Here is a 13,142-nt window from a genome sequence, read left to right as displayed (position 1 = left end):
GCTGACCAGCACTGCCCTTACCAGCCTTGCGCTGTGCCTCTGAAGGCACCCAGCAAGCTGTGCCCCGGAGCCTGCCAGACAATGTCTCCTAGCCAAATCCAGTTTCTTCCACTTCTGCAGTTTCAGTGGGAGAGCAAAAAGCTTTCTCAGTCTTTGGAGAACTGCTTCAATCTGAATAAACTTTTCTGTCAGAGGTTTAGCGTCCCAGCACATCAAGGGATGCAAGGCAGCTCCATGGACATTGCTTACACCAGCTAAGAACCTGTATGGTATTATGACCAAAATAACCTGTTTTCACTGACTGAATGATCTGACCAATGGCTAAACATACAATAAAAACGTATTATGTTTAAATCCAAATATTTCTCTGTAGTTCTGGAAATCTAGATACAGTAGCACCACGTTTGCGTGGGAGAATGAGAAAGGTAAGACTGCTTATAAAACAAAAGTTGTGCTGTCGAGTACTTGTTTTGTCAAAGATGAGTGAAGTCAGAAGAAACAATAAAAACAGTGCATTTTTCAACAACATTGATTTCAGGGGGTTAGTTTTCTCCAGTTTAATAATCAAAGATACCACAACACACACAAATAAACTGGGGACTGAGTGCTGTAGTTTTAACCTAGCAATGTTCCACAAGGCAAATATATCTAAGTGCATTTATCTTTTCTCAGAGCAGATATGTAAAAGCATTAGCCTCCATCATGCTGTTCTCCGTTATCAGGTCTACATGCAGGCCCAGAAAGACTGTGTAGTACGTGGATAAATATACATACCCGACTTGGGTACAGTCTCGATATGGCAGCACTGAAAATATGCTACAGAAGGATCTTCTGCTGCTGATAAGGACTATTCTAAAATATAAAAGAAAATAAAAGAAATCAAAGACTAAAATTTAAAAATCCCACCACAATAACCAAAGCAATAGATGTTACCATTGAGGAATTCATAATCATAAAAATTCCATCATGGATGATTTCTCCCTTCTCTTTTTTATCTCACAGGTAGGGTGTTGCGCTACCGACTCTTTACAGAAGTGCTGAAGCCTGTGCCATACATTACACAACAAATGAGTAGTGGACTTCCATCCCCTCTACAGGCTTTCTAGGAATACTTTCTTGAATACACTACTTGGAACCCAGGAAAGATGCTTTTCTAGTGAAAGGAGTCGTAGTGAAAGGAGTCCACCCAAAGAGGCAAGGAGTCGTTCTGACAACTCACCACTATAGCTGAAACTAAACAGACAAATCCAACAGCAACCCAGGCGATACACAGCAACCACCACCCGTGATGTGCACCACAACTCTGTGGCTGATCTGGAGTCTGCATTTATCAGACAAGAATGTCCAGCTGCTGGTCACGACCTTTCTCTGCTAAACCAAAGGGCTCCCTTGGTTTTCAGCTTCCTGTTCCTGAAACAGCCTGATTCATGGATGAAGTAAAAGTTTGCTGTTATCATAAGCTTTTAGATCCTTTCACTGTTTTCCAGGTTCCTCCTTCAGTCTTCTCCAGTTTTTCCCCATCACCCTTCCTGGTCTCTGGGCAGTATCACTGGCCTCAGCAGTTGCACACATGGCAGATACAAACATCACATCTTTCAGTCTTACCTTTATGATCAGTGTCTAGCCCTGACGACTGCCAGCCACTGCACTCAGTAATCACATCAGCCCTCTTGGTTATGAAGTTGCATTGACACTCGGGCATGACTGATCCCACAGCTCCTCACCCCTTCTCCTCCAGTGCCACATCTATCTCAGTCACTAACTGTCAGGGCTGAATCCCTCCTCCTGTAAGCATGGCTTGCCTTCATTCCTTATAGGCAGGTAGCTCAAGATTTGGCTACATGAAAGCATACATTATCTGCCTGCACAGAGCTTATATCCAGGCCACTCTTACAGCAAACACCTTGTATTTTTAACTGGTCTCCAAATCTCTGCATCATATGCAAACTCACTGTGTGGCATTAAATCAAACACCTTAAAGCAAACTATCTGTTTTACAGCCATACTATTACCTTTAGCCGTCAAGCTCTGACATATCATTAAGCAACATCAAAACCACCTTGAGGTCAAGACTCACTTTCCATAAAACTGCATAGACTGCCAATAGCTACATAATTATAGTTTTGGGAGATGCAGATTGGCAAGAGGCCAAGAGAAGCTTGATCAAGATATAAAAGATATAAAATGCCAATAAATAACTGTTTATAAATATACCCTCTTTCCTTATCACTTCAGGACACCGACAACTGTACAATTGTACAACGTACACTAAAAAGACCCTTCTTCCCTCTAAAGTTGGCCAACAGGCTGCATCCCCTCAAATTCCTCTAAGACATGGTGATGGCAATTTGTGCCATCTTCTAATCTGATTAGTGTTAGAATTTACTGATGTTTTTACCTTTCTAAAAATCTCCACTTGTGGTCCAAATGATAGGACCTACTGCTAGGTTGGTTGTCAGGGCTACTGCACTTCCTTGCTCTGCTCTCCAACATTGATTTTTCTGACGCTGTGTGCCGCAGATCTGTATGTGAGGATTTCACTCAAATTTTTCATCCTTTGTCCTATACTGATCAAAGTTGGACAACAAACCCTAGAAAGCTATTTTGTTCTTTACTGTCCAAAACCCACCATATGCACCTACCAATCTCGCACCAGTTATGCTGTTATTAAAATGGTTTCCTTATGGGACCAGCTTAGTCATAGTTCTTGGAAAAGGTTTAGATCCCCAAGAGAGCTGCTGCATTTAATGCTTGGAAAAATGCAGAATGATCATTTTTCCTTCTCCTGGGTCATTCTGTTATAGTAATCCTATTTTCTTCCTTAAAAGCATGTTTAAAAGCAAAGTGGTATTTACCCTTTAATAAAGGAGGGTTTCTAATAATAAACATGCACACAGCTTTAGGAAGTTCTCCTGCAGCAGATAAAGGATGATCTCATTGTTTGTCTGAATGCTATAACACCCCTTACCTATGGTAAATATCTCAGATCCTACAAGATGGTCTCATGGTACATCAGTAAGTTATAAAGCAGGGGAGAATCATATTTCACATTTGAGAAAGGCAGTCCACAAGCAAAAAAACCCTGGCGTATGATTAATTTTGTGCTTGCCACTGCTTATTGCTGAATGGTTGCTACTCACAACAGCTTGCTTGTTCACTGGAAGCCTTGTTTGCTGATGTATGAAACTTGGCACAGATTTCGAGGCTGACATCAGAAAGCATCTTTGAATTCGGAAAACCACAGTACCCACTAAGTGTATTCACCCCACTCGCTATGGCTGCTTCTGGCAATGCAGCTCTTCCACCAGCGCCCTACACCTCCCTAAAAAAAACACTTAATACTTAAAAAGAAAAACAAACTGGTACTTCCATGTCCACAAGGAGAGACAACAGTGGGAAGTTACCACAGAAAACTTGCTGTGTGCATCAGAAGGAATAGATCAGAAACGAAACAAAAAGCACTAGCCCAGTCTCTATTTTTTTCAGATTTCTTTCCCTTGGGACCCAAGTATTGCCTCTCTTTCCATAGAACGGGGGACCCTCTTTACATAAAGATCTCCCAGGCAGAGTGGGAGAGGAGCCCATGGCCTCCACTGCCAGGATGCCACAAAACCCCATCTGTAGAGCTGCTGGAGGGGGTTGGTATATGACAGGCTTAGGAACTGAACTGGAAGAGAAGCAGGGAAGACAGTGGTCGGAAGCTCATTATGGAGGGATAAAATGGCATTTTATTTAGAGGTCTGATGATACGTATGAAAAACAAAAAAATTCTGAGGGCCTGCAATGGTTTGCTGGAGCAGAAAGTCCAGGAACTTGTCAGAAAGTAGGCTTTGGAAAAGAAGGTGTGGTGGAAGCCCATTGCTGTTCAAGAAAATTGAACCATTGTTTATGAGAGAAAAGCATTTTCCTGGATTTCAACTCTTCAACAAAGGGAGTCTATGATCCTGTGCAGCTCTGAATGAGCTATCTCTGACATCAGAAGCAGCTTGAGTCAGAGTGGGCTGACATGCCCTGATTGCCATTGTGCCACCTAGACATGTTTAAAATTACTTCATGAAAAGATTTTCACTCTCTAATTCTCACATTTCACCAAGAAGTTGTACTAATTACTATGGTTCAGAGCAACCATTACTTTGCAAGAGAGCTCTGTCAATGTGCAACCATCTGAGGCTGTAAAAGTTAATCTTCCAATTTCTTTAATGAGGTGTATGCTATGAAACTACAAAAACTTACTGAGCACAGGGCTCTCAACAGAATCAATAATTCGCTTGACTTGAAGAAGAATAATGTCCATTTTCTTTAGTGCCTGTCTAGGTTTAACTGTGTTGCACCAAAAGGCTGCAATCAGGCAATGTGATATACATTACATGTACCATATACATGTGGAATATTGTAGCCTCTTCTCTCATACCTGACTGATGATGATTGACTACCATGGCTTTGCTGCCCTGCATGCAAAGGTGAACACACAAACCACGGATGCTGTCTGGGTAGCAGCCATCATTCTGGAGTCTCACAAGTTCAAGTTGGGGCTGCTGAAAAGTGGCTGAGAGTAATTATGAACTGTGAGGACACTGCAAATAGTCAATCTCTTAGAGTGCACATGTGTGTGCTTCCACATTTAAAAGGGCAGCAAACCAGACCTTTCATTCCCTAACGGATGCTGTTTGGCCTTGGCATGGAACTGTATGTATACTAACAAAAAATCTGAGAAAGCGATAGCATGGGGGTGGAAGAGAAGCATTATTTTACTGCTTTTACATCTGCTATGTAGGATGACTCTAAAAATGTTCTTGTCCCATTCCCACCATGAATTGTTTGTTCAGCTGGCTCAGGCTGCTGCTTTGGTGGCCTGTTTCTGATGGATAGGAAATCTTCTGCTTCACAGTTTATGTAAGATACCACCAATAAACCTGCTGAGTAAAGTGGGTGGCACCAGGCACTGGTGGCTACCTGTGCTAATTTGTATGTCAGGGTTGGCTTGGTTTTGTTTTCTAATGGGAAAACTTATTTTGTGTTATTTTACAAGACTGCTTTGATAATACAGTCTAGGAAACTTAATTTTCCAGCTCCTTTAATAAGCCACATCCTACAAATCCAAAGAAACTGGTTTAACCAGTGCACGGAACCATCAACAGGAAGCTTTACAAGGACTGGCTAATAAGCTGCGGCCTGTGTATATGTGGTTTTTCTCTGTGCTGAAACAGCTGAACTCTTATTTTAACGACAGCTGGTCCTGCCTTGCCGCTGGACTGTTGAAGGCGGGACCCAGAGCATCGAAGGCTGGACCCAGAGCATTGTGGCTCAGCATGTGTCACCCCCAGGGGCTGAGAAAAGCTCTCAGGCCCGCAGGACAAGGACACTGCACTTCACAGGCTGAGAGTCACAAATAAGGGCAGTTAGCAGAGAAACAAGCGCCAAGCTATCATCCACACTGCAGTTTTCTTTGCTGTGACACTCAGAGTCACAGGCCAGTGAAATTAATTACTGAAAGCGCTAGCTATTTTAAAGCTCAGCTATCAAATTCACCACTCAAAAATATATTCTGTGTAGATGTTTTCAAAGCTAGGTTCCTCAAGTTAAGTGAAAGGCTCTCATGCCGCAACAGAAGGGTCAGGGGTTTCAGAGAGAGCTCAGAGAGCCCAACTCCAGCCCAGCTCAGCATCTGCATCCTGCATGACCACACAGCAGCTGCCTGGGATGAGGTCCCGGGCATGGGGAGGAGCCTCGGGGGGGGTTTCTATCCATTGCAATACCTGTGCTCCTCCGTGTTACAAGGAACCAGGGAGGAACCAGCTTTAAAGGTCTTAAGGTACTCAGAAACTCTGTTGATTTTAGGACAAACACATAAAGCAGATCCACCTGAATTTCCAGAGGTCCTTTCATCCAGAATGCCTATTAACTTCAGTCACTGCAACAGCATCCAGACCCCTCAGAAACACAGGGCAGGTGCTCAGATTACTTACTGCTAGACGTAGCTGGCCTTTGGGGTGACACAAACTGTTGACTTTGCATTTTATTTTTAGCTAATATCGCTGTGGCTCTTTGTCCATAGGACGAAAAGCATTTCCAAAACTGTGTATCTTATTCTTATTGTATCTGTATTCTAGATACAGGCATCTTTATTATTATTATGGAAATATTCTGGAAAACTGTTTCTGCTGATAAAGATAAGAAGCCAGTTGAACAACAGAAGCTTACTGACTGTTTTCTTAGCAAGAAAAATATTCAGTTATATTATTAGACACAATGACTGATATATAAACTAAGATAAAATGCTAGGATATATCCTACAAATACTTTTTTGCAACAGATGGAGAAAGAGTTCATAAATCAAGTATTTATTCATTTTTTTCACAGGCAATATTTCTATCAAGTTTATGGATGTATTTTATACATGCGTCTCAGAAATTACTCATTCTCTGTGGAATTTGCATAATACTTTATGAATAAGTATTTTTTGCTATAAGAAATTCCCAAAGTGTACATACATTTATGCACAAAACAGACTAAAATTAGAGGGCTGCTTTACAGCGTTTGATTCCACATTTATTTGTTGTAAAGACAATAATCAGCTGCTAGTCAGACAATCATTAAGTCAACAGTTCTGCATGCGTATGATTGATTGCTACAAAAGCTGTTTCTAAAAAGCCATTGTCTCTCAGAGCCACCTTCTGCAATATTTATGTTGATTACTACCTTTCACTTCATTTAATTGTACGTGTGAGAATAAATGCAAGGAAAATTTTGCTTGAGCCAAGTAACACCTACCAGAACTCAATTTATAAAACCTGTAGTTCAATGTAATGTCAGAATTTCTATTGACCTGGCTCCATGTTTGATGGAAACCACAGGCTATGTGCACAAATCGGTCCACAGGAACGTACATGGTTCTCGCCCATGGCAGTTGTACAAGATATGTGCAACAGATATGTGCAAGGGTGAGCCTCAGTGGGATGGTTTAGTCTATATACAAGCTATTCAGGTTGCCTATTTCAAACCTATTCAGGTTTGGAAGGACAAGCATATGAGCATGAGGCACATGGGGAAATTGTTTTGGGAAAAAAAACAGAGAGGGCAGGTGTCTTCTTTATAAGTAGGGAGGAGCTAGTTTCACTTCTGAGCTGGATGATACCGCAAGAACCTCTTTTGCTGATGGGAACACCACGACAGGTACTGTGCCTTTGCAGTAAGGGAAGTCCCGGCCAGCTACTGCTGTACAGGTCCCACCGGTGCCTATAGCTGCAATCTGGGTAGCGCACGCCCCAGCTCGAGGTGTGCTGCAGCTGCACCTCTCAGGCACCCCCTGGGAGCCCCTCTGCCTGCATCTGCCCTGAAAACAAGGATCCCACTCCTCACCTCGCCACAACCATCCCCGGCTGTGCATTTACCAACCAGCACTATGTATCCAGGAGGACACAACAGCGCTGTTGGGATCTGTCACATTTATAATTTATCTTGTACGACTCAGGATAATCTCAATACCTTTCCCTAAAGCTGTTTTCTTGAGTCACTTGTCCAGTCAGCCTCCTGCCACAGGCAGCCCTGACAACCCAGCTAGCTTGACACCTACTCTTATACCCACTAACAGATTTTGAAATGTCATTCAGCCATTGCTAAACTTATTCCAGACAGGTTCAGCCATGTGCCCCTCTCGAACTTAGTACCTGGCACTACCCTTGAAGAAATGCAACCAGATTATGCCTAGTTTACTCTGTCTGATTTTCATTTTATGCAATTATTTGTATTATGGAGACACAGGTCTTAAAAATCCATGGGCTAGCACTTCTGTTGACTCGTACTTCACTCGAGGAAGGAGTGTGCATTGCAGCCTGCACCTTCACAGACTATTTTAAAGGCCATTACTACGTATGTGATAAGTGACAATGGCACGCTGTGCTCTTGCATGGGGATGCTGACCCTGCCCTTTCCCTCGTGCCCCATGGATTGCCTTTGCAGAAGCAGCCTTTGGATGCACAATACCTGCCGTTTCTGGTATCGTGCTGCCGCATGTTCTTGATAAAGTGAACCTTCTTGAAGTTCTTTGGTCTGGGTGATCCTGAGAGTGTCCGGCATCTGAAAAATAAATCAGTTGGAGGGAGGGGAGAAGAAAAAAACAGAAGTACTCAGTTCCCTGCTGTACAGCCAAGAAGTCTACACAAAGGCAGGAAGGAAAGACGAGACAAATGATTCAAGTCACCCTGTGTTAGGAATCAGCAAGAACAATAAAGACAATAAGTCTGGAAATGTGACAGATTAAATAAAAAATATTTAAAATAATAATAAGAAAAGGCATCACTACCCCTCCCTTCATGCAAAAAAACACATAATAAAAAAAATCTCGCAAAATAAAACTTCCTGTAATCTACCGTGACAGCTTAGCCCAAGCTTTCAGAGTAAGAAAAAAATTAAACTAAAACAAAAGTCGGTAAATATGCAATTTTCCCCCTCAAACTAACACCCACACTTTTGTACCCTCCTCAGCTATTGATAAAGGAGCTACTGAGGAAAGTTCTTTCTTGTTTTAATTTTAGAAAGATTTAAAATCTCTCATTTGCAAGGATAATTCCTATCTGCTTTTAACTCTAAACACTACTTTTCACATTCCTGACAGCATACAAAAAACCTGAAAATAAAATAAATTACCTAAGGAAAAAAAATCTTTCTTCAAAACATTAATCCTTAAATCTATTTTACATCTGAACGTACTTTTTAAATTGCAGTTACAGAAAGAAATTGCCGGAGGGAGGAGAGATGAGACAAACAGCAATATCCCTCCCCTCTTCCAGCCTTGCTCTTTTTAATCAGCTGAAACCACAATGCATGTGAAAGCCTTCTCTGTTTCACCTCAGTGCTGTTTTGTTGCAAGGCACGGCACGGCACGCAGGCACCGGAGATGATAACTCCTGCACTCGCTGCACAGCCAGGGGTGCTGGACCGCAGCCGCTGCATCCTCCGTGGGAGCTAAAGGACGAGCATCCTCCGCTGGCACATGGGACCAGCACAGTCCCTCTGTGTTGAGCCTCCCTAACCTATTTTTCCCATCCTCTCCTATGCATAGGCAGAGTTCAGCAGCTTCCCAACCCCAAGAGGTCCTTTTGTTGGACTGAAACCACAGACCACCGGTCCTAAGCCACCAGGGACTGCCAGTCCCTGTTGCTGTACCCAAACGTCATCATGCTGCATGGGCACACCCCGAGGAGGGGGGCCCATCACTTTGCAATTTCTGCCTTCCTCCTGTTAGCAAAATCCTTGGGATTCCCTCACCCTCTGGTTGCAATTAGCCTTGTTAGCTTCTTCATGGGAAAATACCACTGAGAGAGAGGTTCTACCACCAATTCTGCAAATTAGCCAGTAAAAATACTGCCTCGCAAACCATACTTTGTTTATATCTTTTGACAATTATACATGTTTGAATCATTTATGAGAATGCTTCATAACATGCCGGTAAGCATTCACCAGTAAGCTTAGTAAAAATAATCAAGCCTTGGTAATAGGCCAGTTGGTATGGACTCTGCTATTAAGTCTTTACTTTGAGGTAGGGAGAGACAGCCAATCTGCATGTGGATAAACAAGGCTATTGGCTAAACATCAATAAAAACCATCTGAATTACAAGTCCCAAGATAAAGGGACGTTCAAAATCAAGCTGCTGCCTTGCCGAACAGCTGACCTGGAAGCATACCATGCACTGGTCAGATTACTGATCAGCCCGTTTCTGAACAGTTAAGCACTTGCTCCATTTTCCATCACCCCGGAGGACTGCCTAGTGACTAATTACTGCGGTCCCCAGAGAAGCTGTGGCCTCCTGGATGCAGATATAATACAACACTGAAGCTGCTGATATAACAAAGATGGGGGCAGATTTATTAGTGAGGCAGCCATCACAAACAACACAAAAAGTCAACACAAAAAGACAGTAACACTGGTTACTGAAATAAGATTGTGTGTGTTGAGATACCAAATGACAAAAATCCATAAAAAAATAAGAATACCAAAAATACTAGGCTTTAAAAGCTTACCTTATTAAACCAGCTGTACTCACTTTTTAATGGTACTGCGTTAGAGGTTAGTCACTCCTGTTAGTGACAACTAAACTTCTCTATTAACCAAATCTTTTTATTTCCTGATATTTTGTTTAAATACTGACTTTTTATTTAACAACCTGAAGCCAGGGAACATGTAATTCATGTCACCTACCACCTTGCAGGCTGTGTGAGGTTTCACTTTACCCACTATGAAGAACATCTTTATGTGAACACCCAGTGACTTTCCAGCATGTGCAGGGACAGCAAGTCTGTCCCTGCACATGCCTTACAGACAAGTAACCAGAGAGAGAGTAAATAAAATGACCTCCGCAGTGGGGCATTTTCCTCGATGTCCTCCAGAGTCTCCAGAGAAGATCGCTGGGAGATCAGCCGACGCCTGCAGAGAAAACAGAACACAAAAGAACACTGTGGGTTAGAGGGCACGAGAAAGTCCTCAGAGCTGTTATTTCTTAAAGCTCACGAACTGCCGTTCACTAGCCAAGCCGTACCTTTGGATATGAATCAATTTTGTTCTGTTTTGCTTACCTTACTAAATCAATTTGATCCCAACCAGAAGCAAACACTCTATTACAAGCTTCTGTAGCAAAACAGAAGTTGAAACTTCCCAACCGCTCCTCCTCAGTTTGTGCCTTCAGGTTTTCCTTCCTTCAAGGGTTTAACACCCACCTAACACCAGTCCCACATTTGCTGTGGCATTGCTTGCAATGCTATTAGTACAGTTCTTTCTTTGACAAAATAATGCAGACGTAGATCTACAGAGAATGCCTGTTGTTCACACTGCCACAGGGGACACTTCTCTTTGCCCCTTGCCCTTTTTACCAAATAAATGCCACTCTTTTCTCAGTGATGTCCATCTCATCACTCCTGTGAGGAGTGACTGAAGAGAGATGAAAGATGACAGAGCCAGCAGCACTGGGTGCAAAACAGCAGCTTAAATGGGAGCTCTGACCATCCCTCTGAGCAGCACAGATGAGTTTAGTCCTGTTTTAAACCAGTTTTCTATGGCCGAGTCAGATCCTTCCTCCACCTTCAGCAAAATGAAGTAAGGAAATCTCAGCATTTCAAGTTTTCTGACTGTTCTAGCAGGCAGGGAAGAAGCCCTGGTACAGGCTTGGTTTTAGCAGCAATTACTGCTGCATAACCTCCAAACACCCCAACGGCACCAAAATGAGGAGCTGAACCCAGCCCTCCAAAAAACACCGTAAATACAAAAAATAAAGGTATAAGACGCAGCCCACCTGCAGGCACATCATGAAAAATTAAGCTGGTAAGCACCAAAACGACTCCGTCGGTGGGTGTTAAGCAGCTGCGACAGCCACGGGAGCAAAGGGGCTGTGCTGCAGCACCCAGCTAGCACGGGGAGTGTCAGCACCCATTGCTCCAAGGGGCCACTGCTGAGGTGTACAGTACCTCGGCAGTCATTTTATGAGTATGAACTTAAATGATAAAAGTCCTCATAGACTACCACTATGTTTTCCCCAATTACCTTAATGTCCTTCCCACCGAGCTGCCTTACTCCCTTGATTTGCAAGTAAAGAGTTTCCAGAATCAAAATGTGTTACGAGCACTCCTTTGCTTGGAAAGGTGCTTATTAATTTATTCCCGGGCTGTAATTTCGTTTTCTCTGATGCTGGTGTAAGCAGTTTCTAATCCTTCTTGCAATTTGCTAACCCCTCCAGTTGTGCTGCTACAACTGCTCCTGCAGCCATGCTGCAAATCTGATTACTGAAATGTCTTTCAGTTCAAAATAACCCTGAGGTTCAGTGATTCAGTTTACTACTAGTTCAAACACCAGATTTCTATCAGTAACCCCCAGACAACACATTTCAGGACAGTTTGAATGTGTATGTGGCTTTTTGTATACTTAGAAAATCATAAAAACCCCCTCAAACCATTTATAGAGCAACTAAGTGTGAAGCATAATCCTCTTAGGAAAATATGCAAACCTAAATCCCCTCAGGCTTTGTCTAAACTAGAATTTTTAGATCTTCTGCAAGATAGGATACACCTTCAAAATGCTAAGAAAAAAATAAAGTCTGCATTTCAGGGTGTATGTCCTGGTTTGGCCTAAACCAGGCCGATTTTCCTTTCAGTGATTTTTGCTTTCAGCTAAGTCTCCTCTAAGTAACTGCATGTTTGCAGACAGTGTCTTGGGGGTGGTTAAAGCAGTGTTAGCTTGCAACTCACGTACTCGCGCCTGTAGGGTACTGGTAGGTTGTCCATGCCATCTGTTCATGTCCTCCCCATAATCACGCAGACCCACGACCCTGAGATACTTTGCTAAACTTGTTGGTGTAGACAAGGAAGAAGAGACCAAACAGCTGCCTCCTGCACCCATGGGTCCTTCCTTGGCTCCATCCACAGCCAGAGGACACAGAGATGCTCTTACAGGGATAAATTCACATCAGGAGGAGCTCCCCCTCCATTTCCAGTTACATTGGTCCATAAACTAAAGTTGGAAGCTTCAACTACCAGCACCACTGATGTAGCAGATAATAGCTGTTGCTTTTTAGTATCTCTTTATACATCATTAGCTTAATAACACACTTAAATGATGGTGCCCTCCCATCTTCTGGTGTTACAACACCAAAAGCATACTTTCCGTGTTGTTAGTCAAAGAGAGATAAACAACAGTACAACCGTGCCACCTTCTTTGTATTCAATTTATCGAACTAGTCACTCATAGCGGCCTTCCAGTATCTGAAGGGGGCCTACAGGAAAGCGGGAGAGGGGCTTTTTACAAGGGCAAGTAGTGATAGGACGAGGGGGAATGGTTTTAAACTGAAAGAGGGTAGATTTAGATTAGATATTAGGAAGAAATTCTTTCCTGTGAGGGTGGTGAGACACTGGAACAGGTTGCCCAGAGAAGTTGTGGATGCCCCCTCCCTGGCAGTGTTCAAGGCCAGGTTGGATGGGGCTTTGAGCAACCTGGTCTAGAGAAAAGGTGTCCCTGCCTGTGGCAGGGGGGTTGGAACTAGATGATCTTTAAGGTCCCTTCCAACCCAAACCATTCTATGATTCTGTTTCCCCTAGATGCCTGTTAGATGCTGTAAGGTGCTTGTACAACACCAGATGCCTATTCCAGCTGCCCCTGC

General features: G+C 43.0%; 1 protein-coding gene across 1 annotated transcript in view; it reads right to left on the bottom strand.

The window, feature by feature from the left end:
* Positions 1-13,142, bottom strand: part of CABLES1 (Cdk5 and Abl enzyme substrate 1) — a 79,892-nt gene that overhangs the window by 32,107 nt on the left and 34,643 nt on the right. Inside the window, exons 2-4 of the mRNA XM_068396522.1 lie at positions 10,352-10,423; positions 7,984-8,076; positions 775-852 (exon numbers count right to left, since the gene is read on the bottom strand). Of these exons, the coding sequence (XP_068252623.1) occupies positions 775-852; positions 7,984-8,076; positions 10,352-10,423 (243 nt within the window). The remainder of the gene's footprint in view (positions 1-774; positions 853-7,983; positions 8,077-10,351; positions 10,424-13,142) is intronic.

This window comes from Nyctibius grandis, chromosome 3 (assembly GCF_013368605.1).
Source record: "Nyctibius grandis isolate bNycGra1 chromosome 3, bNycGra1.pri, whole genome shotgun sequence".
In the NCBI taxonomy this organism is placed as follows: Eukaryota; Metazoa; Chordata; class Aves; order Nyctibiiformes; family Nyctibiidae; genus Nyctibius; species Nyctibius grandis.
This window is presented reverse-complemented; position numbering and strand designations above follow the sequence as displayed.